Source organism: Sphaeramia orbicularis, chromosome 18 (genome assembly GCF_902148855.1).
Source record: "Sphaeramia orbicularis chromosome 18, fSphaOr1.1, whole genome shotgun sequence".
Taxonomy (NCBI): Eukaryota; Metazoa; Chordata; class Actinopteri; order Kurtiformes; family Apogonidae; genus Sphaeramia; species Sphaeramia orbicularis.
This window is the reverse complement of record NC_043974.1, coordinates 25,912,848-25,939,781: the sequence shown is the minus strand read 5'-3', so window position 1 is coordinate 25,939,781 and position 26,934 is coordinate 25,912,848. Positions and strand designations below refer to the sequence as shown.

The following is a 26,934-nucleotide window of genomic DNA, read 5'->3' as shown; positions in this document are numbered from 1 at the left end:
TTAAAACCAGTATTATTGCAGCAGGAAACCATATAGTGATACTGATTTAATGATATGACCTGCATAATACTTGTGAAAAGCAGTTCTCATATTCTGTTCACACATCCCTGTGTTTGAGAAAAACCTAATGTGGTTAGAGATATGAAATATTAGCATTTTTGTTTTTTCAGGTAATCGCTTGACAACACTTGGACCCAGGGACTTAGCAGGTTTGGTCAACCTGCAACACCTCATTGTCAACAACAACCAGCTGGTCAAAGTCTCAGCCCAGGCCTTTGATGACTTCCTATTAACACTGGAGGACCTCGATATGTCTTACAACAATCTCAAGAGGTAACGTTGTCGTACCTATAGGCTGAACTCGCTCCCTCTAGTCTCTAACACACTACTAAAAAGACACATACTCTAAAACGTTAAGGGTTCTATATTAAGGCTAATGCTGTAGACATGCAGGTGAAAAAGGCAACTCCCCAAACGCGGTACAGTAGAAATGACTTGTATGATCACGCAAGAGTCAGCAAACACAGTAAAGAGAAACCAGCTCAAAGTGCTGAGGCTGGGAGGAGAGGACTAAAAGCTCAGGAAATTGAAAGTGAATCAATTTTGATGAGGTCCTAATTTTCTTTGACTTCGATTTTCTAAAGATTTGATGAAGACACGCTACAGCACTATCTATTGTGAGTTATTATATAGTGCTGTAGCTTAGCCATATGACCGTCCTTTAGCACAATGTGTAGGATTCCACTCATCTTTATTTAGGACAATGGAGACTCTTAAGCACTCTGATATCTTTTTTTCTCCGGACTAAATATTAAGTCAGAACAATGACAATATTCTTTACCAATTCTCTACCAATCCCTATTCTCCTTTTTATAATATCCCACTGTGCTGATGAATTCAGCAGCTTTTGGCTGTCGGTTCTGATTAAGATGTTTCATTTGTCTCCTCTACTGGAGCTCTCGGGCCTCTCTCTAGCCTCGACCAAACCATAAGGAAAGTATAGCTAGAGTTTTAATGATGCATATATTAGCAGCTGCTGCTTGCCCTTTGGTATGAGTTACAGACTACGGTTCAAAGTGAGCTCTCATTACGGCAGCATTCGTGGTAACAACTATTCGACGCCGGCGATGTATTACGTGGCATTTTGTTTTGTTTTGAGATGAGGTGATGGCTTACCTATGTACTTTAATCATGAGGAACAACCGCCTCGCCTGAAGCTTTGATTTGTTGTAATACTGCTATTTACTCTTGGAATTTTTCTAGGACATTACTTTATGTTCGGTGGATGTCCATCTTTGTAAGAAGTTACGATAGCTTTTGGAAAAGTCTTAGAAATGGCAGTGGACATTAAGTACTACTATATTAAAATGCCCTTGTTCACAATATCCTGCTCCATTGTTCCGTCTCTGCCTCTAATCTAAACCACCAACATAATTTAATGAAGTCATTAAGCCTAGTACTTCTTCCCCTCAAAGGCGTATTGTCAGGAGGCACTATATGGACAAAAAGACTGACCATCTGCTGTTGTTTTCTGTAGACGTTATTAATTTTCACCAGCTTTTTCTGTGTGCAGCTATGCGATTAAAATCATAGCAGGCGCTCACATCTTGAACTATATAATATGATACACCGGCATCATAACTAATCCATTCATTCCATTAGACAACACATTGGCTTTGAAATGGACTTTGCAATATATGGTTATGGTGAGCGGTATCAGGTTTGCTGGAGTGCTTCGGTATTTAGCAAACACCACAAAGAAAATTTATAAGATCAACATACGCCGGGCTGAAAAAGGCGTATACTGTGAGATGGATAAATGAAGAAACAAAGGATGCCACCGACAGTCTATATGAGCGACTCTACAATTAAGAACGTTCACCCTTTTTGCGGAATCTCACCTTTTGGTTGAGACTTGACAAAACGCTTTACACAAAAAAATGAGCACAGAAATGGCTCCCAGATGGAACTGCTGAAATTCAGTGAAAGAGAAGGATTGAGAAAAGGAAAATGAGCATCTGCTGTTGTGGTCTGTCATTCCTGTCACCGTGTATTTATTTTTGCATATTCCTGTGTTGTGCTGTGAAACACAAGACTGCACTGAGGATACACAAGCTAAACTTTGACTGTTCTAATAGTAGAACACTTATTTTTTTTTAATTGGGTTAATTTCTTACACTGTGCAAACGTACCCACAAAGGACACCGTTAAAGTGGGAAATCTGTCTTCGCAGCTGCCACTACTTTTAAGACACATCCTCTCGTTTCTTTTCTCGACAACAAGGACACATTGGCATTCCTGGGATAAAGTCTATTCATTAAAACACCACTTAAGTGAATCGTACATTAATAGCTTGACGTCTTTTTATTGCTACAGGGTGCCATGGGAGTCCATTCAGAACATGGCCAGTCTGCACACTCTGAACCTGGACCATAACCTCATCGACCACATAGCAGAAGGAGTCTTTGGAGAGCTGTATAAGCTTGCCAGGCTGGATATGACCTCCAACAGGCTCCGAACCCTGCCTCCTGATCCCCTCTTTGCAAGGTAGCGTTTAAGCTTCGGCTTTTATGTTTCTATAAGAAGTGGCTTAGTGGTTTTTGTACGGAGATGACACTGCCACAGAGCCACCAATGAGCTTAAGAACAGAAAAGAAACCCGTATTGTGACTTCATATACCATTTTGTGACCATGACGCGAACCAGTCAGAACTCCTCAGCTGTAGCGGTGTTTTCATATATAGTACTGTTATATAAAAATTGGGTTAAATTTTATGTCAGACGGTGCATAGTAACAAGAAAGTCAAGGACGCACGGAGATTTGGTCTTTATAGATCTATAGCGTTATGATCTACAGTTATACGTTTTCAACCTTGAAACAGTGATTGCAAGTAATGCCGGGTCAAGCAAAGAAAATCACACTCATTGTAGAGGTGCCAACTAAGCTCCAACTAACTGAAAAATATCTATCTCATTGAGTCCAGCTGTGACATGGCCCGAGTGAACTCGTACTCAGCACAACTGAGATTTAAAGTAAAGTGCTCAGGGGCTTTATGGTTCCTGACTGACAAATTGTCCAGTGAATGTGTTGAATGCTAAAGTCTGAGACTGGTGCTGAGAGATAAAGCTTAGGCTGAGCTGTAATGAGCGATAAAGGTGTGTTTCAATCTGGGCAGCTGTCAAAAAAAAAAAAAAAAAAGTAAGGTTACTTTATCAATTTTATCAAGTTTACTTTTTTGAAAACAGATTTATGTATTCAAAGTTAACCGGGCGTCTTATGCATGATACTGCATTCTTTATTTTAGATTAACAGATCCCTCTCTTTCCAACTTTTTTTTTTTTTTTTTCCTCCATTATGGTTTGGGCTGAAGGAGATTTCCAAAGCAAGTCATTTAAATTTATCCACCTGTGCTTTTTATCCCTGCATGTAACCACAGGGGACTACTACACAGCCATCTTCCACTGCTTCTTTCTTTTCTAGTTCAACTTCTTATTTTCCGTATTTATTCTCTGTGGTGCCACCTGTTTCTATTGTCTGCAGCTGTCGCCACAACTTAAAGGAAAATCAACAAAACGACGAGGCGACTTATATACACCTTTAATGCAGTGTTTGTACAGTGTACTGCTTGATCTAAAGGTCTTATTAGTACATTTTCCTTCTGACAAAGAGACTTAAAATGCAATTTTAGAACATGATTAAGTCTCCTATAGAAGACTTATACATGATAAATTGGTGGCATTATCATCTCAGTCTTTTGGACAATCATTCACGTGTCTATGAATGACCTCAGGAAGTAACCCCATTAAGTCTGGATTTTCTTTCCTTGATATTTACTAATTATTCCGCTTTTAATTTGCACAGGCCAGCTGCAAAGTGCTTCTAACAGCAGTATTGCTAAGTATTGCTTGTGGGTAGATTTTTAGCAGCCTGGTTTGGACCATTTTCAAGTTTCTCCCATTTTGAGCACCAAGCTCTTACAAACTTACTGATGCCAAGACCTCACTTTATGGCAAAATGACTTTGTGTTCCTTATTAACTCCTTCGTTGACTTACTAACACTTAAAGTAGCAGTAAAAAACAAGAGCTCAGAAGGTTAACTACTGCTTGATTTATATGAGACACCCCCTCCCTCTCCATCACTGTCTTTAAATTCACCCTTTATCGTTGCTCTCATTTTCAGGTCCCAGACAGGTGCAATAAGCCCCACCCCCTACAACGCTGTCATAAGCCTCAACTTTGGGGGGAACCCATTACATTGCAATTGTGAACTGCTCTGGTTGCGGCGGCTTATCCGTGGAGATGACATGGAAACATGTGCCACACCTGCTCACTTGGCTGGAAGGTAAGCATTTCACTGGTCAATGCCCTATTCACTTCTTCCTAGAATTCAGCCGTTACTATATGTCAAATTTTTCAGTGTTAGGCGATGCCAATGGCACAACTGACTGACTTTCTTTTTGAGTCCAACTGAATATCATCAGTTTCCTCAAGGCCAGTTCGGTTTCAGCGCACATCCAAGTAACATGTACAAGAGTAGAACTGAAGGGAAAGACTAAGATCAAGTCAAATCAGCATTGTGGAAAAAAGTAAGAAAGACTGGGATGATATTCTCAGAGTTTTCTATTTTCGATCCCACTCTGTATTCAAAAGGACAGGCAGCAGTGGAAACAAAGGATTGGGGAGAAAAATGAACATCTGTTGTTGTCATCTGTCATCACTGTCATCATTAATTACTCTTTGTTTAGCCTGATTTTCTGCAGGGTAATGTGAGAAATTGTTTACACTGTTGTCTCTAAATTAACTTTACCCTTAAATTGATAGAAAACAACACATGGATCTTCAGGTTAATGTACTATATTCATCTGCCAAACACTCCTTGCGGGAATAAAAAAAAAGACAAATTCCTTTTTCTGGTCCAAACAATTATTTTCCTCCCTGCTGTTCTCATTCATCATTCCCTTTTGGTATTTCAGGTATTTCTGGTCAATTCCTGAGGAGGAGTTTACCTGTGAACCACCCCTCATTACTCGCCACACACATAAGCTGTGGGTCTTGGAAGGCCAGCGAGCCACACTGAAGTGCCGTGCCATTGGCGACCCTGAGCCAGTAGTCCACTGGGTTTCACCGGATGACCGCATCATTGCAAACTCATCCCGGACCAGCTCGTTCAGCAACGGGACCTTGGATATCTTAGTAACAGTTGCTCGGGATGATGGAGCATACACATGTATCGCAATAAACGCAGCAGGCGAGGCGACTGCCACCGTTGACCTGAAAATAATCCCCCTGCCTCACAGGGGTGGAGCAGGTGGAAACACGGGAAATAACAACGTGAACGCTAAAAACAACAGGAATGTGACCAATGGGATTTTACGGACCGATCCGGGCTCCTCGGATATCAGCACGGGGAAAAACGGAGGGATTAACAATGGGGGAGGGCGTGGAGGAGAGCTGGAGGATGAGAGGAAAGTCGGAGCGGAGGAGGGGGACGGTGACGTCGGCAGGGGCTCTGAAGGGGAGAGGGCTGATGGAGGAAGCATGGAGGACGACGAGGGGGACGAGGAGGAAGGCCGAATGGTGGGAGTTCAAGGGGTTACGTCGACCTCGGCTCAGGTCAGATGGGATTTCGGGCATTCGTCTGGAGCGTACGTTGTCTGGATGTACCAGATACAGTATAACTGCACCGCCGACGAGACCCTCATCTACAGGTCAGTTAAACTTTAGCGATGTAATACACAATATACACCAAACAAACCATGATAGAGGTCCTCCATCTTCTCTGACCTGCATTAGTCTTTGTAAATAGTTTTTACCACTGCAAAGAAGGTTATATTTTCAAGAGTGCTTGCTTTCTGTTGGATTTATTTGACTGTCTGGAGGATTACATAAAAAACTGCCGCTTCAGTTTTCATGGAGGACAGACAGAAATACAGGTAGATCTTGGATATCTTTTTCTATGTTTTCCAAAATTGTGAAATAGGGTTTTGTTTTTGTTTTTTTTTTAATTACAGGACTATGGGTCCTTGCTAAAGGGATATACTCGACTGTGCTCATTCGGTTTTCATGGCCTTGATGGTTTTCTTGAGTAAACCCCATAAAAATTAACATTAAAGACATGTTTCTTTTATGCAGTAACAGAAATAATAACAAGGCACAGGATTATACAGCGTATTAAAGCGCCTTTGAAATGTTCAAAACCATCAAGGTCAGCAAAACCATTACATTTAAACACCGGCGTCAAATGTGGTAATTTCCTCTAAAAAGTGAAAGCCTGTCTAGTTTCTATGCTGCAGGTTTTACAGTATCTTACATACATATCACTAGGTACCTGCTACTGTCTTCAAGTCAAAACCTTAGGCAGTCTTCCTGTCTGAAATGGTGGATATCCATGTCTATGAATGATCCTGAAATATTTATTCATCACCATATCTCACTTCGGTGGTGTAACGGTTACCTTGTACATAGCAGAGGGGTGAACAGCTCAAGGGAGGCATGAATGAAAAGACAGCTGAAGAGTTGAGGGGGCAAATGTAGTTAATAATTTATCACCTTTGCTGTTTGACACTAAAGTCTAATACATGGATAATCACTGCATTGAAGGACAACTGTCAGAATGTTAATAACAGAGGCATAAAAAGGATATTGAGGGTGGGGAGGGTGAGCATCAGCGTAGAGGCCAGAAGCCTAAATAGTGCTTGACACAAAATTATGTATTAGTATCACTCGACACGTTTGATGCTTTAGCATAAGATCTCGATAGCAGACGTCATATTTAATTTCGAGTTAGATTTAGGGATGTCATTTCCCTTTTAAAGTGAGTTAACATCACACTTCGACATCCATATTTGCTCAGCATACTTACAGAGGCGGAAAAATAATCCAATATTTATAAAGACCAGATATGGGGTAAAGGGCTGCGGCGTTTTTCTTGTTGCTATGAATTGTGTCTGACACCGAGTACCACACCCTTCTTCAAGACTTCATGAATGTCTTTGGAAATCTGTTCATGTCTGCTCAGTGTTTCTACAGTGGCGGAAAAAGTTATTAGACCACCCCTTGTTTTCTTCAGTTTCTTGTTCATTTTAATGCCTGGTACAACTAAAGGTACATTTTTTTGGATAAATATAATGATAACAACAAAAAATAACTCATAATAGTTTAATTTCGGAGCTGATATCTATTCATTTTCCATGGTTTTCTTGATAATTAACAAAATCCCTTCAGTTCTTACATCAATAGCTATGTCATTGTACTGCCAAAAACAGTGCTTTTAGGCATTCCATGTTTTCTTTTCTGTCTGTTTTAGTCACATGATACACACAGGAGTTAGTACTTGATTGCATAACCATTCTTTTTGATGACTTTTGATGGTCTAATGATGTTTTCCGCGACTGTATGCGTTGCCAGCTTATATACTGTAGCAGTGGGGTCTAGAGAAAGAAGGAGTTTGACTGTTGCTTCAAGCTAAAGACAGCCAAAAAAGATTAGAAGGCGAACTAAATCAAACCAAAAAATTTCTGTAAAGCAACCCTTTGAATTTTACATTAGAAGTAATGGATCACAAGTTTGATAGTTTTCATACTCAGTCTGTGAATCTCATCAAAAAATAAAGAAAAACCACTTTAATAACAGAACCAAGGTTAGGTCAGGGAAATCTTAACGCAGAAAAAAAGAGAGGAACTGAAAGAGAAAAGGAAGAATAATTGACGACAGACGGTTGCAGAGGTGGAAGGATGCATTAGTAATATGACTGTGACATTGGTTTTAGCTACACGGTGCATGGATAACACTTCTGCATTGTGCATGAATTATGCCCAAGTACATTCCAAGTTTGCATGCTCTGAATGTACAACTATAAAACATTTATGTGGTTATTGCTGCTACAGCAAAACAGTGGCTGGAGCAGGAGAAGATGGAATAAAAGAGGGTGAGAGGGAGCTGAGGAAGGTCTGCCCTTGTGGCAACCCCTCTTTCTGAATTTATTTTGGACTAATGCAGGGATTGAATCTGGTTTCCCTGGGGTATTATAAAGAGGGTATTAGGCTGCAAATGGCATTGAGAAGGGGCATAGAGCACTAACCATATGACAGAAATAGGACAGAGATGACAGACAAATCGAAAGCTGAAAAAAAAAAAAGTGTATAGGTATGGAATAATCATAAGGATTGACGGAAAGCAGGGAGAAAGCAGGCAAGGTGGAATGAAAAAAAGATAGATGGGAGGAGAAACTAATAGTATGAGTGATGGATAGAGCCAGAAGGGAAGAATGGGTGAATTTTAAGATGGGAATGAGGCCTTAGAGATTTTGAGGAGGAGGAGAAGAAAAAAAAAAAGAGGGAAGAGAGAGAGAGAAGATGGGAGATGGGCTCGACCCAAATCACCTGGGGAGGGATGGAGATGAAAGAGAGATGGGTGAAAGGAGAGAGACTGACAGAAAGTAGGGGAGAGAGAGACAGGGTTTGGGTCCAAATGGTCCTCAAGGAAACGGCATAAGAAGCAGGAGTGGAGAGGGGGAGGAGTGGAGGCGTAAAATCTGTCAGAAAAAGAGGAGGAAAAGGAAAATGTGTACACAACAGCGGTAGAGTTGGGTGTGGAAATGGTCCGAACAGTCAAAGATGGGAGGGTTAATGCGGTGAAAGACAAAACGAGGGAGGGAATGGAAGGGTGCGGGGGAATTTTGATCGCTCGGAAATGGGAGGAAGTCCTTGAAAAAGTAAAAAGGTTAAGGGAAAGTGACAGAAAAATGGAGTTGAGTGGTGGAATAAAACTCTGAGCGTGAGAGAGGAAAAGAGGTATCACATGAAACACCATACCACAACAGATGTGTGCAGCTTCTGTACAGTCCCAGGATACATTTGTGGCAATTACACATGGAGAACTAATTAAATGATTGAGTTGAATGTAAAGTATGAGATCTCAGTTCCCTCAGTGATCAGCTGCCTTAATTCCTCTAAGGAGTCTATTCTAATAATAAGGAAGCAGGGTTGTTACTGAGAGTTATCAACTACAGGTTTATTATCTTTGGAAAATGAGGCTTGCGGCTCATAAGCAAACTATACGTGGTGTTTGTCAGCAGAAGAATGTGGTGCAAGGTTACTGTATTGAGTTTTCCAGCTATTGCTAAGTTGAAAGCGGATGAAATCCCGGTTGCACAAGCAGAATCCGAAGACAATAGCGCGACACAAGTTAAATGTCGTTCTCTGAGGGAGCCTGCTTTAAAGAAGTAGTGGAATAGTTGAATGGATGCGTTAGTAGAGGTGAAGGCCCAGCTCTGCGGTCTCAGAGAAAAAAAATACCGATAGCCACAAAGAGACTCGCGCAAAAGGCAAAACACTGAAGATAAGGAAGCCAAGGCTACTGGCGTCACAGGAGAGATGCCGGAATTCAGCGCGGAGTGAGTAAGCAATCTGAAGTTTGACTAAACTCGAAGGGAATCACTGTCAACAATAGAGGGAGGGGATAACTGTCTCAAAGGAGAGATAGCGCGCTAGCTTTAAGTCTGAAATTAAGATATAAACCCTTAACTGAACTGGAAAAGAAAGGAGGCTGACAAGAAGTCTGAAGGCTTTTGAGAGAGCAAGCAGGGAAATCGTCCTCTGAGGACAGATAGAGAGGAAATGGAAAAGGGGGGGGGTTGCATTAGAAATGAAGCATACAACAATGCGGCCAGGGATTTCCAGTGTAGACGTCTATCGTGTTATCAATGTGCCAGTGCCAACCGCAATATCACACCAGTTCAAAGACGACTGGGGGGGGGGGGATGAGCAGGAGAGAAACCGATTCATGAATGCGAAAAAAGGAGAAGATGCCGAGTGAGATTTCATGCGGGGGATTTGTGGTCGTATTTTGTTGTTGTTAGGGTATTTCTGCTTTGTCTGGCGGTGAAAACACACCAGCCCACCTGAGCCGAGCTGAGGGAGCGATCCGACGAGAAGAAGAGAAAGAGGAAAATGAGGGAGGATTTAGCAACAGAGGGCAAAAAAAAAAAAAAAAAAAGGCACAGAGCAAGAGGAGAGAAATCTACTGGGATGGAGATAACTAAGTGAGCTACATAGTGAGTCAGGGGTCTATAATATAAATAGAAAATCTCCTCTGAAGGTCAGACGCATGCTCGAAAACCCCGGCCTCCATTTTAGCACGGCGTTTCAAATTTTGATGGCGTCTGTGACAGCGCCAGGTGGGATGCCGTCCATGTGGCGCGCTCTTGGCACTACTCATGCTGTCACCCTGAACTCCCTCGACACGGCGACTGCCTACCTGAAGCCGTACCAAAATGCTCCGTCGGAAACCTCCGTACAGGCCATTAATGCGAGATGGCATTCATATATTCTGAAAAGCCCTGAAGTAGAATAGACGAGGATTTTCAAAGGATGCCGGCTGAATGCGAGTAATCATTAAATTGGCATTTGTTTCTCACCCACACATGAGTGCAGCCTACCTGAAGGACACGGAACATGAACAAGAATGTCCCTTCATGTTAATGAGGCAGTGTTTGTGAGGTGACCTCTGTGGAACCATCTGTACAATTTACTCTCTTCTTGGAGGAATCTAGTCTTTTCAAGGTTTTTGCTTCTGCACAATGGGATGCATTAAGGCATTAGCTAAAGGTTTTCAGACACAGAACGGATACATCAACACTTCATTATATAAAGCAAATCGGCGAACCTTTAACCTTTCAAAGGGCACTCATAGAAATACTCTGAAATTCAAAATGTCAGCCTTACTGTAGTGTGTTATTGGAGGACATATGAATGTACTACATTTGTGAAATTATTCCAATTTTTTTATTTTTATGTAGAAAATCAAGGTCAGTGAAGTTACCATATTTGCTTCCTTATTGTAAGTGGCAAAAAAAAAAAAAATCCAAGAAATACAGGGTGGGGAAGCAAAATTTACAATGAACATTTAGTTGTTTTTTCTCAGGCACTACGTCAATTGTTTTGAAACCAAACATATATTGATGTCATAATCATACCTAACACTATTATCCATACCTTTTCAGAAACTTTTGCCCATATGAGTAATCAGGAAAGCAAACGTCAAAGAGTGTGTGATTTGCTGAATGCACTCGTCACACCAAAGGAGATTTCAAGTGTCCATAAAGACTGTTTAGAATGTAAAGAAGAGAATGACTATGAGCAAAACTATTACGAGAAAGTCTGGAAGTGGAGGAAGCAACAAAAAACGTACCAAAGCTTTTATTAAAGCTCTCAAATCCAAAATCCTAAAGGATCCAACCAAATCCATGAGAAAAATGGCAATTGAACTTGAGGTAGACAACAAGACCGTTAGAAATGCAGTAAAATATGATTTGAAGTTAAAATCTTACACAAGAACACCAAAACACTTGTTGACAACAGCAACAAATCCAACTTTAGCAATTTTTGGGAATCATGTTTATGGCCGCCTTCTAGCCCAGATCTAAACCCTCTGGATTCTGCTATTTGGGGCGTTTTAGAACATCCTACCAATAGAACATCACACAGCAATGTGGACTTTCTTAAAGATACTATTAAAGAAGAATGGGAGAAGTTGTCACCCGAATATTTGAGGAACACTTGCGCAAGTTTCGGGAAGCGTGTGAAGGCAGTTATTGAGAAAGAAGGAGGACACATAGAATAAAAACATTTTCTATTATGTCAATTTTCTTGTGGCAAATAAATTCTCATGACTTTCAATAAACTAATTGGTCATACACTGTCTTTCAATCCCTGCCTCAAAATATTGTAAATTTTACTTCCCCACCCTGTATATATAAAAAATACAAGAAACACACATGTAAAATGAAAATAATATCACTTTTAGAACATTACAACAACATAAGTGCTGCTCCAGGAGCCTGTCCACATCCACATGTTCCCTTTGAACATCATTCCTTACATTAGTACCATTACTTCATGGTACCTAACAAAGTAGTTACAGTCATCGTTCATGCAGAGGTGGACCTTACAGACCCTGTAGACCACATTGAACCTGAGATTGTTGCCTAACTGTATGTGGAAACTACCAAAAACAGTCACTTGCCCAATAAAAGGTAAAAAGACCTGCTTCTGTTAATACTTACAATGTGCATATTTTCTATTTTTTTTCCCTTAACACTGATGAAAAGAGACGATTCTAGTAACATATTACACTATTGAGTTAATGTAATATTTTTGACATTTGTCATAATCTCAAAAGCTCAGTTCATTTTTTGATTCGGCAATCCACAGAAATAGACTTTAGAATACCTTTCCTCCTTTTGGATGTATCAGCAGGGGCATGGGTATGGCATTTCTAAACACTAAAGCCCAAAATTCTTTATTCTTTTAAGAGCCCAGGCAGAAAATCTAAGGGCTTTGACAATTTTCACAATTTCATCCAGTCACAACAGGATCAGCTGTACCGCTGGGCACTCAAAGTACCAAGTTTGGGACAGAATATAATGGGGAACAGAAGCGATCACAGGGACAGAAAGCGAAAGAAGCTGGGAGAGAGAGAACCATGCAGAGTTTAAGGAATAATGAAAATAATGAAAGCTGAGATTCCGGGAGAGAATGCACAGTTGAAAAGGACAGGGTGAGGGTTTGACAGCCATAGGGAGAGAACATGCTGTGAAACAGACAGTTGAGAGCATAGGTAATGAGTCAGAAAAGGAGAAGGAATTGAAAATAGCACCTTGGAATGGTGTGTATGGCAACAGCGATAATTTACTACGGGTAATTACCCAGAATATTTGACACAATGGTGAAACATCATGCCTCTGTATTTTAAAGTGTGCATGTGATTTGTTTGGCTATTCTGCAAAAATACAAAGTACAGTATGTTCCTCCACTAGAGAAGTAAAACACCCTGAGATAGAAATTGGAGTGAGTAAAAAAAAAAAAAAAAAAATCAAACAGACTTGCTTTTAAGTTTCTGTCATATGACATATGGCTCTTTGGATCGTATATTATGAGACGGCTGATGAAACAGATATCAGCTTCCTATTTTAGCCTGGAATAAGCCTGGTAACCAATAGCAGAAATAATACAAGAAACAAGATAAGTACATCTGCTGAGGCGGGGAGAGATAAGGATGTAAGGACAGATATAGCTGTGGGCCAGGGAGGAGGCACGAATAAACAAAGACGAAGAAGAGGGAAGCACGGAAGGAGGACTCGAGCGTCCAAAAAGATGGAGCGAACAAAGGTGAGGGACAAAGTGGGGTTGAGAGTTGGACCCCAGGGGATGATGTAATGAAGTGTTAAACAACATGTCAATATGTGTCAACTCGCATTTGTCGGAAGAGAAAGGGCGAAAGAGAGAAAGGGTCAGCACTCAATTGATATGTCAAATTATATTATACAGTAGGGTCAGGGAAAAGGAGAGTGGAAGGGAGGAAGCTGAGATGAATAGTACCTTTAAACAGGTATTTAACCCTTTCATGCATAGTGGTCACTACAGTGGACGGCTATTCTACAATGTAATTTAACCTGAACTTCTGTAACAGTACCCGAATAATATCTGCATGAGTGAATATAAAGGCTAGGAAATAAAATGTTATTAATATTTAACCCATAAAGACCCAGCGTTTTTGTTTTGTTTTGTTTCTATGGCAGTTCCCAAATGATTTTTTTCTCTCTATTTAACCTTTCTTAAGTATTTATCACAATTTATCCTCTGTATTAAGAGTTTTTTCAGTGTAAAGTAGGTATTTTATTATATTTAATCTGCCGATCATGTTGATGTTTATTAAAACTCAGAGTAAATTCAAAGGTTATTGAATCAGAAACAGTGAAAACAGGGAAAAAAAAGGGACTTTTTCAGCAAATTTATCATTAATCAAGTGTCTCAATCTACTATCATTGATCCAACTCCATAGGTTTTACTGGTGAATCAATGTTGTAGAAGATGATGGTGTTTCCATGGTAACTATGCAGCCTCTGAACGTCCAAATGGGTCATATCTGATGACTATGAAAAAATGAAAAACTGTATTTGACACTAATTATTTAACTTTTCATGGAGTTAAAAAAATCTCCAGCTGAGTGGACTTTTTTTTTAACTCCATGAAAAATAGGTTCATTAAAAAAAAAAAAAAATGTATTGCATTGTTTTTTTCATGCCTAAAGAGGAATAAAATCACTCAAGAAAAAAAAAAAAATATATATTGACTAAAGTTCTCATAATTCATGAATGAAAGGGTTAAAGGAAAATGAAGAGGAGAATGAAAATAATGACAGACAAGGAGGTTATAAAAAAAGAGAAGGCGGGGGGTGGGGGGGGTGAGAGAGAAAACAACCGAATCAAGCTGCGTTGGTCAAAATCAGGCCAAATGAGAAAGAGCGAGAGAGAGAGCTGAGTGAGAAGGATAGATTAAGAAAAGCCCCCCCCCCAAAAAAAACCCAGGAGGGGAATGAAACAAAATCCACACAAGGGGGAGGGGAAGAAAGGGAAGATTGACAGAAAGACATATCAAGGAAAACAGAAGATGAGAGCAGATAAAATAGAGGCAGACGGTATGGAGTCTGACGAATCAAGAGCACAAAGGCGAGGAAAAGGGTAAACGAACAAGAGGCGTGACACGGGGGGGGGGAGGAAACGGGGGCAGTATAGATGTCAGCTACAACAGGTAATTGCTTTGTTGTTCCTCTCGGTACCCGATCGTGTCTGATGTCAGACCACCCGACTTGGTAACGTAGATTGTGTGTGTGTGTGTGTGGGGGGGGTCGGTTTAAGTGGAAGAAACGAGTGAGAGACAAGAATAGAAAAAGACGAAGGAAAGGGGGACAGAGTTGTAGAGTTCTGCTACTCCTTTATCCCCTCTACCATCACTCTTTTCTTTCCCTCCTCACTTCTTTTCCTCTACCCCACCCCCACCCTCGGGTACTAATAATTACTCGTTTCTGTGTCACCAGCTTCAACAAAGCGCTCCCTTGTTTTTTCTTTCACTTTCTCCTGCATCTGTGTGCGACTTTGCAGGGTTTAACCGTAATTAGAAGCACACGTACACGTGGTATGTGCTGTGACTGAGCATAACGCCGCTGACTGCAAACACAGGGATGATAATAGGAAAAAAAAAAAAAAACAACCCTGCCACTTTGACACAATGAGTTTAGTCAGTCAATTCTATTTCACACCCCTAGTCCATAAGGTTTTATGAGGAGCACTTTATATTCATGGACACAGATTGTCTAAAGAGCACTGAAGATTTAGGCTGACAGCATGTTATTATTTGTCCGGGATATTATGCACACACACACACATACATACATACATACACATATCCGGCACATTTGCATGTACATGTGACAATAGGGTATGTAAATATGTTAAAAAATGCATTATGCAGTGAGTAGTAGCAGCGAATAAGCATATCAAAGATGCATGCGTTTGTGAATCTGTCCTGGTCTTCTATGTATATTTTAGTGAATTTGCTCATCCTTGTCTGGCTGTGCATGCCCGGAAAAGACAGGAAAGGAGATTCACAGGGGGGAAAAAAGTGGGGAGAGAAATATAAGATGAGGACAAATAGAGAGGTGGGAAGGTGAAGAGCGAATGATTATTAGGTGAGAAGGAGAAAAGACAGGAAAGGAGGAGACGAGCCAAGACGAGTGACCTTCGATGCTAAATAATAGCGCTTGGTTATAGCTGTGGCTAATAGAGACATAGTACAGTGAGTGCTGAGAGGAGAAAGGCTGGGAGGTCAGGTGGAGCGCGGTGAGAATCGCCGAAGGATTTGCAGTGAGAGTCGAGAGCTGACCGGCTGTGGAAATACAGAGCAGCGAGAGAGACAAAGAGGGAACACAGATATGCTCCAGGATTGAGCATAACTTAAAAATAAAGACAAAAAAAGTGAGTCAAAAGGTGCCAAGAGAGAGGATGAAGAAGGGGGGAAAGGGGGAAGGGGGGAGGGGGAGGAGAGAGAAACGCACCGCTGCAGATTTAGGTGAAGGGAAAAAACTCAGATGGGTGATTACAAAGCGATGAAAAGGGCAAAGGATGTGCAGAGATATGAGCGAGCGAATGATCAGCCTAAAGAAGGAAATCTGTGCATAAAAGATGGATGGAGATGGAATAATAAGGATAGAATCAGGTAAGGGAGAAAAGAAGGATAGAGGGAAGGATGGAGGATAGAGTAAATAAAGGAGGAGAGGTATTGAATGGAAGGATTAGAAAAAAAAAAATGACTCAAGGATGCTCTTGTGTTTGTGGATGTGTGTGTGACTCACGGTCAAACAATAGGATCTGTTCAATAGTTTGATGCTTTCTAAATGATGCGTCCTAGTTTGTCATATATGGGTATGAATGAAAGCCATTGAGTGCATAGTTGTTTTTTATGTAATCCACATGCATGGGTGCAGGAGAATGCCAGTAAATATTGTCTAAAGCACAGGTGTCAAACATGCGGCCCGGGGGCCAAATCCGGCCTGCCAAAGGGTCCGGTCCGGCCCCTGGGATGAATTTGTGAAATGCAAAAATTACACTAAAATATTAACAATCCTTTTAGTTCAGGTTCCACATTCAGACCAATTCAATCTCAAGTGGGTCAGACCAGTCAAATACTATCATAATAACATATAAATTACAACAAATCCAAATTTTTCCTCTTTGTAAATGTAAATATTTTCATGTATTTACACTAAAACAAAGTATAATTTCACAAAAAATGTGAATAACCTGAACAAAAATGAACATTCTGAAACATCTGAAGTGCAACTTTACCAATATTCTGTCTGTTATTAAATGTTTGGTGTATTTGTTGATCTACTGTGATCTGTAAGTTATAATGTACATGTGTAAATGATAAAATGAAGCATAATATTGTTAAAATTACGCTTATTTTTTCAGTTTGTTCATGTTATTCACATCTTTTGAAAGCATAGTTTGTAGATGTAAACCTTTTTATAATGTAAATGTATTTTTTTTTTCCCTCTGAAACAGAGAAAAGTTTGGAGTTGACATATTTATATATTATTATGTTATTATTTTACTGGTCCGGCCCACTATGGATCAAATTTAGCTGAATGTGGCCCCTGAACTAAAATGAGTTTGACACCCCTGGTCTAAAGAGTGAATGAATAAGTTTAAAAACAGGCCGGTCTGACAATAATGCTTCAGTTTCAAATCACTGATATTAATCAAATTGTGACAGAGACGTGGAAAAAATGGACAAGATGCATTAACCCGTAAAGATCTGAACATCAATGTACTGATCTGAAATGTTTGATACCTGTTGATAAACTAATCCTATCAATACATGAGAATAACTGATGTAAAATGCAGTTTGTTGTCTTTTCATGGTCATCAGATATGACCGATTTGGACGTACACGTTCGGTTAATGACATATTTGACTGATAAAGTCACTTTTTCTTTAGTTTTCTCTGTTTTTGATATAATAATCCTCAACTTTAATCTGAGTTTTTATGAACAAATACGTGATCAGTAAATTAAATATAGGAAAATACCTGAAGTTTCACTTAAAAATGTGAAATACGGAGAATAATATTATAACAAGTAGTGCCAGGCACAACAAACCCCGCCCCTCGCACGTATTGTAGTTTATTTGATGATGTCTTATATTTGTGCATTGCATTATCTTCTGTTCCTCACTGCAATTTTCAAAGAAAGAGGTTTATGGCAGCGCTCCAATTAGGAGCAGCGTCCTGATGTCCCTAATCATTGAACTGCAGGGTGTCCCATAAGTCTCCATACATAGGAGACATAATACATTCCATACATATATGGTTCTAACATGTATTTCTTTATATTTCTTCTTTATAGTTCTTCAGCAGTGGAGGACACGCATTGAAATGTGTTCCCGACAAAATGGCAGTCATATAGAGCATATTATATAAATAAAAATGGTTTATGTCAAGAAACGTTTATTTTTCCTATGTATGGAGACTTATGGGACACCCTGTACAATTTCGTTTGATATACTCTGTATTGTCAAATGATAATAAAGACAATCAATTCAATCAATCAATCAATTAATTATTTTGGCATCGAATCCAGCTGATGTCATCATGTATATGCATGTGCTGATCCTTCTATATATGTGCCAAATTTGTCGTAAATTGAAACAAAATTGGTGCTTTTATAGACATTTTGAACTTTTGCTCTATTATAAGTAAATGGGAGAAGAAAAAATATTTTAAAAATTAATTTAAAAAAATCGAACTTTGACCTACTGTTCCCAAAATGTAATGACATCTATTATGGGTCACTGGTCACAATCTAAGAACCCAATTTGGTCTGAATTCAACCAATAGTTTTGCTGCTACAAACATTATAGTAAATGGGGAGAAAAAAGATTTTGAAAATTCGTAAAAAATTTAAACTTTAACCTACTGTTCCCAAAATGCCATGAGATCTATTCTGGGTCACTGGCAATCTATAAACCCAATTTGGTATGAATTTAACCAATAGTTTTAGTGCTAGAATGCTAACTAACAAACATACAAACAAGCAAACAGAACCTAAATCAATACCCCTTGCCTCCTCTTCGGGGGGTGGGGTAATAAACGGCGATACATCACTTAAAAAAGGTTAAATAAATAGAACATTTCTTGTGGGAACTGCCATAGAAGTAGCTCTGGGTCTTTATGGGTTAATCCAGCAGTTAAATAGAAAATAAAAATAAAACCACAATAAAACCAAACCAGCTCCTTAGCAGAATACGTGGGCATGGTTAAGTCCCCGTGACCGCACGGATTGGTCAGACACATCAAGTTAATGAATACCGTAGTATTGATCCGATATAACCAGCAGATTTTATTCGAAAACAGAGACAACAGTAGCCAAGAGCTGTTTTTTTGCATATTTCATGTGGGAAATGCATCATCTTTAATACTGGACCTCACATCGGCGATTCACAATCTTCAGAGCGAGACCGACTGATGGAGACAGACTTTCATTTAGTTAGAACGCCTTGACTTTATCTTTCGTCGACTGTTTGATTTCAGTCCCCGCACTGCTTTACTTGTTGCTGAAAGCATTTTGGTTTCATGTCTGTGTTCGCTCTGAAAAGCAGACACTGCCGATGTTAAGGCAAAAGGCAGCCATAGACACCGACTGGTCATGAAAAGTACGAGTTTTCAGTGTGTGTATTATGCTTTTATGGTAGTGGAGATACCGCACTGTTGAACCACGTAATGAGATGTTTCCATAGTAACGCACACCTGTCCCCAAGTGGCTTCGGAGCAGAGAATGAGTTAATTGGTGAATTTGTGGCAGTGTTAGAGAGCGATCTATAGCGACCCAAAGACTGCTGCAGGATAAGGCTGCTTTTAATGAGAATGCCTCATGTGTCTTTCAGATTTTAACAGGGCTCCGAGTGTCAAACGGTGCAGTGTAATGCTTTATCAAATCATAATGAGCTTTGGTTAAAAATTAGGAGTTCAGAGATAGCGTAACTAGGTGCCGTCATTGCTATTCGCATCACTCATGTATCATGTACCGTGGTGTAATATATTAAATCCCAGATAGCCAATTCTGCAACATCATCCACTAAGACATGTTTTAATCCTGCTTCATACCTACACAGTGGTTACTATTGAGTTTGGAAATTTTGTTGACTTCACAAAGAAGAGCTCAATATCTCTGCTTAGTACCACATACCCTAAATCCATGCTTTGCAGCTTAGATGGACTCCACTGCTTTCCATTAAACCTGCATCACTTTTTAATACACTCCCCCTTTTGGTTTGTGAGAGCCATCAATTATGGTGATTTCATCTGGAAACTGACTCATTTAACAGCAGCTAATTACATACCATTCAAAACTAGAAAAGCACTCGGAGAGGACAGACCTCCGCCAAGGCAGATCAGCCCCACCCCCCCCACCCCACCCCCCAGATCTCCACCAAAATTTAATCAATTGTTCCTTGTGCTAGTATCAACATTTCCTGAAAATTGCATCAAAATCCTTCCATAACTTTTTGAGTTATCTTGCTAACAGACAAACAGACAGACAAACCCTGATGGAAACATAACCTCCACCGGTCCTTGGTAGCGGTAACTAGAAAAGCACTCAGAGAGTGCAGACCTCCATCAAGACAGATCACCTCCCCCCCCGACCCCCCAGATCACCACCAAAATTTAACCAATTGTTCCTTGTGCTAGCATCAACATTTCCTGAAAATTGCATCAAAATCCTTCCATAACGTTTTGAGTTATCTTGCTAACAAAAACACAAACAAACCAAAAATCTGTCCCCGCCCCATCACCGCCAAAATTTAATAATTTATCAACATTCCAACATTATCAACATTTCCTGAAAATTTCATCCAAATCCCTCCATAACATTTTGGGTTATCTTGCTAACAGACAAACAGACAGACAAACCCTGATAGAAACATAACCTCCACCAGTCCTTGGTAGCGGTAACTAGAAAAGCACTCAGAGAGCACAGACCTCTGCCGAGGCAGATCACCCCCCCCCCCCGCCCCCCAGATCACCACCAAAATTTAATCATTTGTTCCTTGTGCTAGTATCAACATTTCCTGACAGTTGCATCAAAATCCTTCCATAACTTTTTGAGTTATCTTGCTAACAAAAACGCAAACAAACCAAAAATCTGTCCCCGCCCCATCACCACCAAAATTTTATCATTTATTCCTTGTGCCAGTATCAACATTTCCTGAAAATTGCATCCAAATCCCTCCATAACTTTTTGAGTTATCTTGCTAACAGACAGACAAACAAACCAACCCCCCCTCCCCCATCCCCTGATCACAACCAAACTTTAATCATTTGTTCCTCGTGCCAGTGTCAACATTTCGTGAAAATTTCATGAAAATCCATCCATAACTTTTAGATTTATCTTGCTAACAGGCAAACAAACAGACAAACCCTGTTGAAAACATAACCTCTGCCATAATTACAGCAAAAAAAAAAAAAAGCCAGTAGACTACAATGCAGCTGTCCTGGATACATTCTAAAGAGGCTGGGGTCAGAGGACTTCTACAGCGGCTCCTCCAGTATCTGAGTCACATCACAGCAGATGGCATCAGTGGGATGTAGCTCAAGACCAAGTGCTGCACTCTTTAGAGAACATACATAAAGTATGAAAAAATGGAAATGTGTAATGTAAAAAAAAAAAAAAAAGTATAAACAAGAAATCCCGCAGAAAATATTGATGCAGCATCATAAAAATACACAAAACCACTTGTGCCCACACAAGAGTGTTGGACTGCACAGGGCAAAGTCATACCATCAGTGACAGACACTTGAGCTTTGTTATACTCTCCCACTCACACTTAACTGTGGCATGTCACACAGACAAACCCACTGACATGAAAAACAAAGAGTCTTTTTAATCAAGTTTGTCATAATAACTACATATAATGAACAGCCATGGATGCATACGCGCATTTCTAACACTTTTATGTAAAGCCTTTGTTTCTTAGTTGTCATCGCCACCTGTTTTCATTGTTCCACACCCTCCCTCCGTTCCTCTAGATCTATTGTTCAACTCTTTCATATTTGTTCATTCCAACTGTAGCCCGTCTACTTAAAACGAGCAACTTTCAAAGCACTTCTCTCTTTATTACCCAACACTAGCACTCACTCATTACAGACCCATACCACCACATTTAGAGTTCACAGAAAGGCAACAAATCACCTGATTGCTTCAGGGTGCAAAGCGGTTAACAACGGACCGAAAAAAGAAAAAAAAAAATATGTCAGTCGCCCTTTACAGTAATTCTAGCCTTGACCATTAAACCTAAAATGGCCTCGTTTTAAAATGTGAGGTTGCACAAAATGGCTTGACGTTCGCTTCTCGCCGGAATTCAAGTCCGAGCACGCACAGATACACACAGCCCTGCACTCCAAATGAGCAGACAGAGTTCTCTTTTCATGTTCCCTTGGCGCACTCTCCATCAATAGCCTCATTTTCCCTCCCTTTCCCTACTGCAGTATCCACTCCTGCACTGTTTCATACCATCCTTTCACCTTCCTCTCCCAATATTCAGCCTTTCTCCTTACTTCCACAATAGTCAAAAATATCCACAGTAGACTTCATATTAGTGCAGGTATATTACTTTTCTTGAAGTTTCTATAAATCCTGGGCACTTGCAGGCATTTTAATTCCACTAACCTCTCTTTTTTTTCTCTTCTTCTCTCCCTCTTTAGAATACTACCATCCACCAGTGACCGTTTCCTGCTAAAGAACTTGGTTTCTGGGGTGGATTATTACTTGTGTGTGCTCGCCATTTTCGATGACACGATCACATCATTAGCAGCCACCAAGGTCCTCGGCTGCACCACGTTTTCCACAAAGGATGTTTACCCAGCATGCCGTTCTCTCCAAGCGCACTTCCTGGGCGGGACGCTCACTATTTTAGTCGGTGGAGTCGTCGTGGTCACCCTACTGGTGTTCACCGTAGCGCTTATGGTTCGCCACCGTGTGTGCAACCATGGCGACCATATTATATGTCACAACAGCAACAGTGAGGCGGGAGGTGGTGCGTGCTGCCAGGGAGGAGGTATGGGAGGTGGAGACAAAGGGGGGAACAGTAGTGGGTGCTACCAGTCAAATGGCTCTGGGGACATGATGATGGTGGTCCTGCCTAATGGTCTGCCATCAAAGAGAGGAGGGGACAAAGATAAGGACAAGGAGAAGGAGAAGGAAGCAGCCGATTCTGCTTCTCCTTTGCCTCCTAAGCTCCCTCCAAAGCCCAGGCCCAAACCTAGAGTCAACCTGGAGCAGTTCCTTTCAGCTGGTGGAGTAGTTTCCACGACAACAGGGGCAGGGGGGGAAATGGCACTGGTGGTGAGGCAGAGGAAGCTGGAAAAGATGCCTCCATACACCTCTGAAAGTGACAGAACTCTCCTCTACTACTCCCCTTCACCTCCGTCCACCTTGCCCCGTCGGTCACGCTCTAGGGACCGTCCTAAACCCCGTCTGGAACGAGAACTGACCAATCGTGCCAGCTTTTCCCTAGCTGCGCCCCTGAGAGACTCTGAGTTGTTGGACTGGAGAATCAGTCCCAAAGGGAGGGACAAATGGAACTCCTCTCAGGCTTATCAAAGCCCCGTATCCCCCCTAAGTTCTGCCTGTGGGACGGTTAGCAAACGGCGGCATTCGCTGGATATGGGTTCATCCGTCGCCTTAGCTACTGATGCTGCGGCGACTGTTGCCAAGCGCTACGGTGCTGTCAGTTACGCCAAGCGACTGAGTGTGATCTGGACGAGACGGAGCCAGTCGCTTCATGGGATGCTCGTGCAATGCGCTTCAACGACAAGCACAACATCTTCGACTACCAGCGACGAGGGCGAAAACGGCGGGGGTTTTGGCGCTCGCTGTCAGTTCCAGCGGGGATATATTCATGCTTATAACACAACTAACTCCAACTCCAACACTGGGATTACAAGTGGGAATGTAAAAGAGAAAGGCCATGAGAAAGGGAAGGATGGAAAGAGTGCTGAAGAGCTGGAGGAGAGTGTTGTCTAGAGGGTATAGAAATAAAAGAAAAGTTAAGAGGTATAAAAGGGTTTTGAAAGAGGATAGCATGAATAGGATCTTGATTTGAGGAGGGCAAAGAGTTTGAGTCAGGGGAAAAATTGAGGGAGGTGGAAAGGGAAGATAAAGTGATTGCAGATGAGGGAAAGAAGGTTGTGAGTTCAGAGAGAGGGGGAAGAGTAAAATTGACTGGAGCCTCAGTTGTATAGCTCCTTGATTTACCCTGGGAGAAGTCAAGAAAAATGGAAGGGGAGATGAAAAAGTGTATCTGAAAGCGACCTGAAGCTTTTTAAGAGGCTCTTTTTTTTGCTAACTTGAAGAGTGATGGGCAGAAAAAATTAGTGTGAAGAGAGAGAGAGAGAGGAATATATCAAGGGACAGTTTGGAGGTGGTCTTTAAATTCTCAAAGCATGAGCTTTATGGACGGAAGAGAAAAGAGTCGCGAAAAACAAAACTCGATCTAATAGATTTGGAGTGACATGTGAGGACAGATGATATGAGTGACATACAAAGACAGGAAGGGACAAAATCAAAGAGGGGAAATAACATCAACTGAGCAAGAGAACAGAGGTTATATAGCCGAGACGGAGAGTGTGGGAGCTCAGCGTGGATCTCAGTAAAGCTCATACACTAATAGAACCAGACTTGGTAACACTCTCTAGAGGCCCAGCCCACACAGCACCACAAGGTTTTACACCGGATCAAACGAACACCACCACAAACAATAGTGGGGAGAAAGAAAAAAAAAAAAAAATCTTTGCCGCAAAATTCACAGCGGTAAAAAAAACAGAAGATCTGGATGGCACTGCTCTTCATTGTTACCTTGTTATTTTGACTTCAGCACTGATGGCCATTTTACAAACTCTTTTTTCAAAACAGTGAATGTGACTTTTATGTGTCCTCTGTGGTCGGACAATGATTTCGGCTCGCCATGCCTGCGGATTATGGGGGCATAAATACAGAGTCGGGAGCGCTGGACATGATCAATCGATACGGGCTGGAAAGAGCATGCGGGGCGCAGACGTTATTAAAAAGAAAGACATTGGGATTACAATATAGAGTCGATATGGATTACAAAACCAGGAGACGGCGGTGTACGATGGAATACAGGAGTTCATTTCTCAAAAGACAAGATCGTAAAAAGAACCAAACTAACAAAGAACGCTAATGGATGCAAAAGTGTGCATGCACTGACGGATTTTCCAGGACAGAAAGCGTGATGTGCGTATGTGTTTGTGCACACATGTATATGAATGTTTGTGAGAGGCGATACCAGGTTCCATTTGTGTCCAAAACGGTGTATTGCTTTCTGGACATGCTGCAAAAACAGATAATTGTAATAAAAATGACGATAGGGTTTGTCTAAAAGGTCCACTAAAAGTACAGCAGGAGTCAAAAGCTTCAAATATTTTCACCAATACCTTAATTCAGTCATTTCTCTGGTTGTGCAGCATGCTTAGAAAGCAGCGGTCTTTGGGTAGGAATCGGGATTTCAGACTCATTTATTGTGACTTCAGACTCCTTTGTGCCACATGGATTCACTTTTAATCAACACAGTGAATGTTTAAAGAAAGGAAGCAGTTAAAAAAAAAACCAGAGCCACTATGGAGGTCGATGACTTTCGTGAACTGTGCAATGGAAGACTTTGTCCGACTTAGAATACGATGATTGATCCACTGGCACAAACTGCAGACTCTTACTTCTTCTATCCAAGAGAGAGAAAAAAAAAAAAAAAAACGAAAAAGAGAAAACTTGAAAGTACATATATATAGTATATATATAAAATGATGTTACTTGTCGCACCATGTGTTTCTGTTTTTCAAAGTTTTCTGGGGAATGATGTTAGGATCAAATACAAAACATGAAATATGTGATTTTTTTTTTTGCTTTGGACAAAAAAAAAATATCTCATTAGAACAGAAAATGTTGATTATATCGGAGCTGAAAAATAAAGGTCATAACAGATACTGAAAAGCACACACTGCACAAAAGACACAAGCGCACACAATACACACCGAAACGCAGACAGACACACAAACAAACAAACAGATGCCTATAAAACAGAGCCAATTAGATTGATAATAATAATGACTTTTAACTATTACTGTTGTTGCTTTCTGTTTTCATTTGGTTTTGCCAAAGTCAATATTGTTCTCTGGACTTGATATAAATAATAAAAATTACATGTATGGAACAGAGACAGACTCATTAACACATCAGAGTGAGTTGTGTCATATTTGTGTGCAAATGTGTTGATACAGATGTTTTTTTTGTGCCAAATGTCTATTAGTCTGCGTCATTGCAGGTTATTTATGATATGATACCTCACACCAGGTTACAAAAATATCTGTGAAATACGGAGCTGGATATAGAAGCAGAAAATTGCCAGCTTTTTTAATTTAGGTCAGAAATCGGAGGAAATGAGACAGGATGAGGCTATGATTCAGACCTGATAAAAATATTCAGAGCCCAGGGCAAACTTGAGGCTGAGGCAAAGTGGTTTAAGCGTTTGCATTTGTATGTGCCAAAAATGAAGTTGTTTACTTGTCAGTCAGCGGAGGTGATAAAAAAAAAAAAAAAAAAAAGTAAAAGTGGGGTTATTCTTCTGGAAACACAAAAGGAAAAGAAAAAAATGAGATGAGAGGGGAAAAATATAGATCGATAGGTCTGGGGAAAGGAAAAACCAAATCATTCGAATTAGAAATTGATCCACGAGAGGAAAAGAGATGAAAGTGATGACAAAAGCAAAATGAGACAGGAAACAAGAAAAATATGTCAGAAGGTTTCGCTATGATACTGATGCTGGCTGACGTTGATGCCACTTAGGCAGCGAGAAAGAAATGCTTCCACTAGTAAAGTTAATTAAAGTGTAAATGAGCAGAACAAATGGTCAAGAGGTCACAGGAGTATAAAACAGGAACTAGGGGAAGAAAAAAAAAAAAAAACCCTCTAATTATATGACTGTCTAATTCAGGTTGTCCTGGCAACAAATAAAGTACGTCAGAGCACTTTTTCAGTAGCAGATGTTGTCTAGCTCCTTCATGCTGACCCCTTAACATTTCCACAATAAACAGGATGTGTAATCTCAGCGGTGTGGTTGGAGTTTACCTCGAGTTCTCCTTACATGTTGAAAATGCAAAAAAAAAAAAAAAAAGTGGCTGATGCACAGATTTGCAGACATGAGGGTTCAGGGTTCAAGTGCATCAGTTCACTTTAAAGGGGTCTTATTTTGCTAAACCCACTTTTATTAGTCTTTGTTACATTTATTTGTGTATTTCGGGAACCTTAATAATTCCAAAAGTTTGAATTTGAACCATCCAGGTGCTGCTAAGCTATCTTTATATTCATTTTGGCAAAAATCGAGTGGATTTCTACAACCTGTTTTAATTCCTGCTTAATTTGTTGCATCTATAACTAGTTAGGTCATGACATTTGCACATATCGATGGCCAAAAAACAAAACCTCCTATCTTCAAATTTTTAGATTTTGAGTTTTCACATTAAA

The 26,934-nt window shown here is 40.5% G+C and overlaps 2 protein-coding genes across 3 annotated transcripts in view; one reads left to right on the top strand and one right to left on the bottom strand.

Moving 5' to 3' along the window:
• LOC115438666 (leucine-rich repeat and fibronectin type-III domain-containing protein 4) overlaps positions 1-25,624 on the top strand; it is a 61,806-nt gene extending 36,182 nt beyond the window's left edge. Inside the window, exons 4-8 of the mRNA XM_030162431.1 lie at positions 171-333; positions 2,377-2,547; positions 4,181-4,342; positions 4,974-5,708; positions 22,101-25,624. Coding sequence (XP_030018291.1) covers positions 171-333; positions 2,377-2,547; positions 4,181-4,342; positions 4,974-5,708; positions 22,101-23,421 — 2,552 coding nt within the window. The 3' untranslated portion in view covers positions 23,422-25,624. The remainder of the gene's footprint in view (positions 1-170; positions 334-2,376; positions 2,548-4,180; positions 4,343-4,973; positions 5,709-22,100) is intronic.
• Positions 1-26,934, bottom strand: part of pcxb (pyruvate carboxylase b) — an 848,274-nt gene that overhangs the window by 325,630 nt on the left and 495,710 nt on the right. The gene's annotated exons all lie outside the window — the stretch shown is intronic.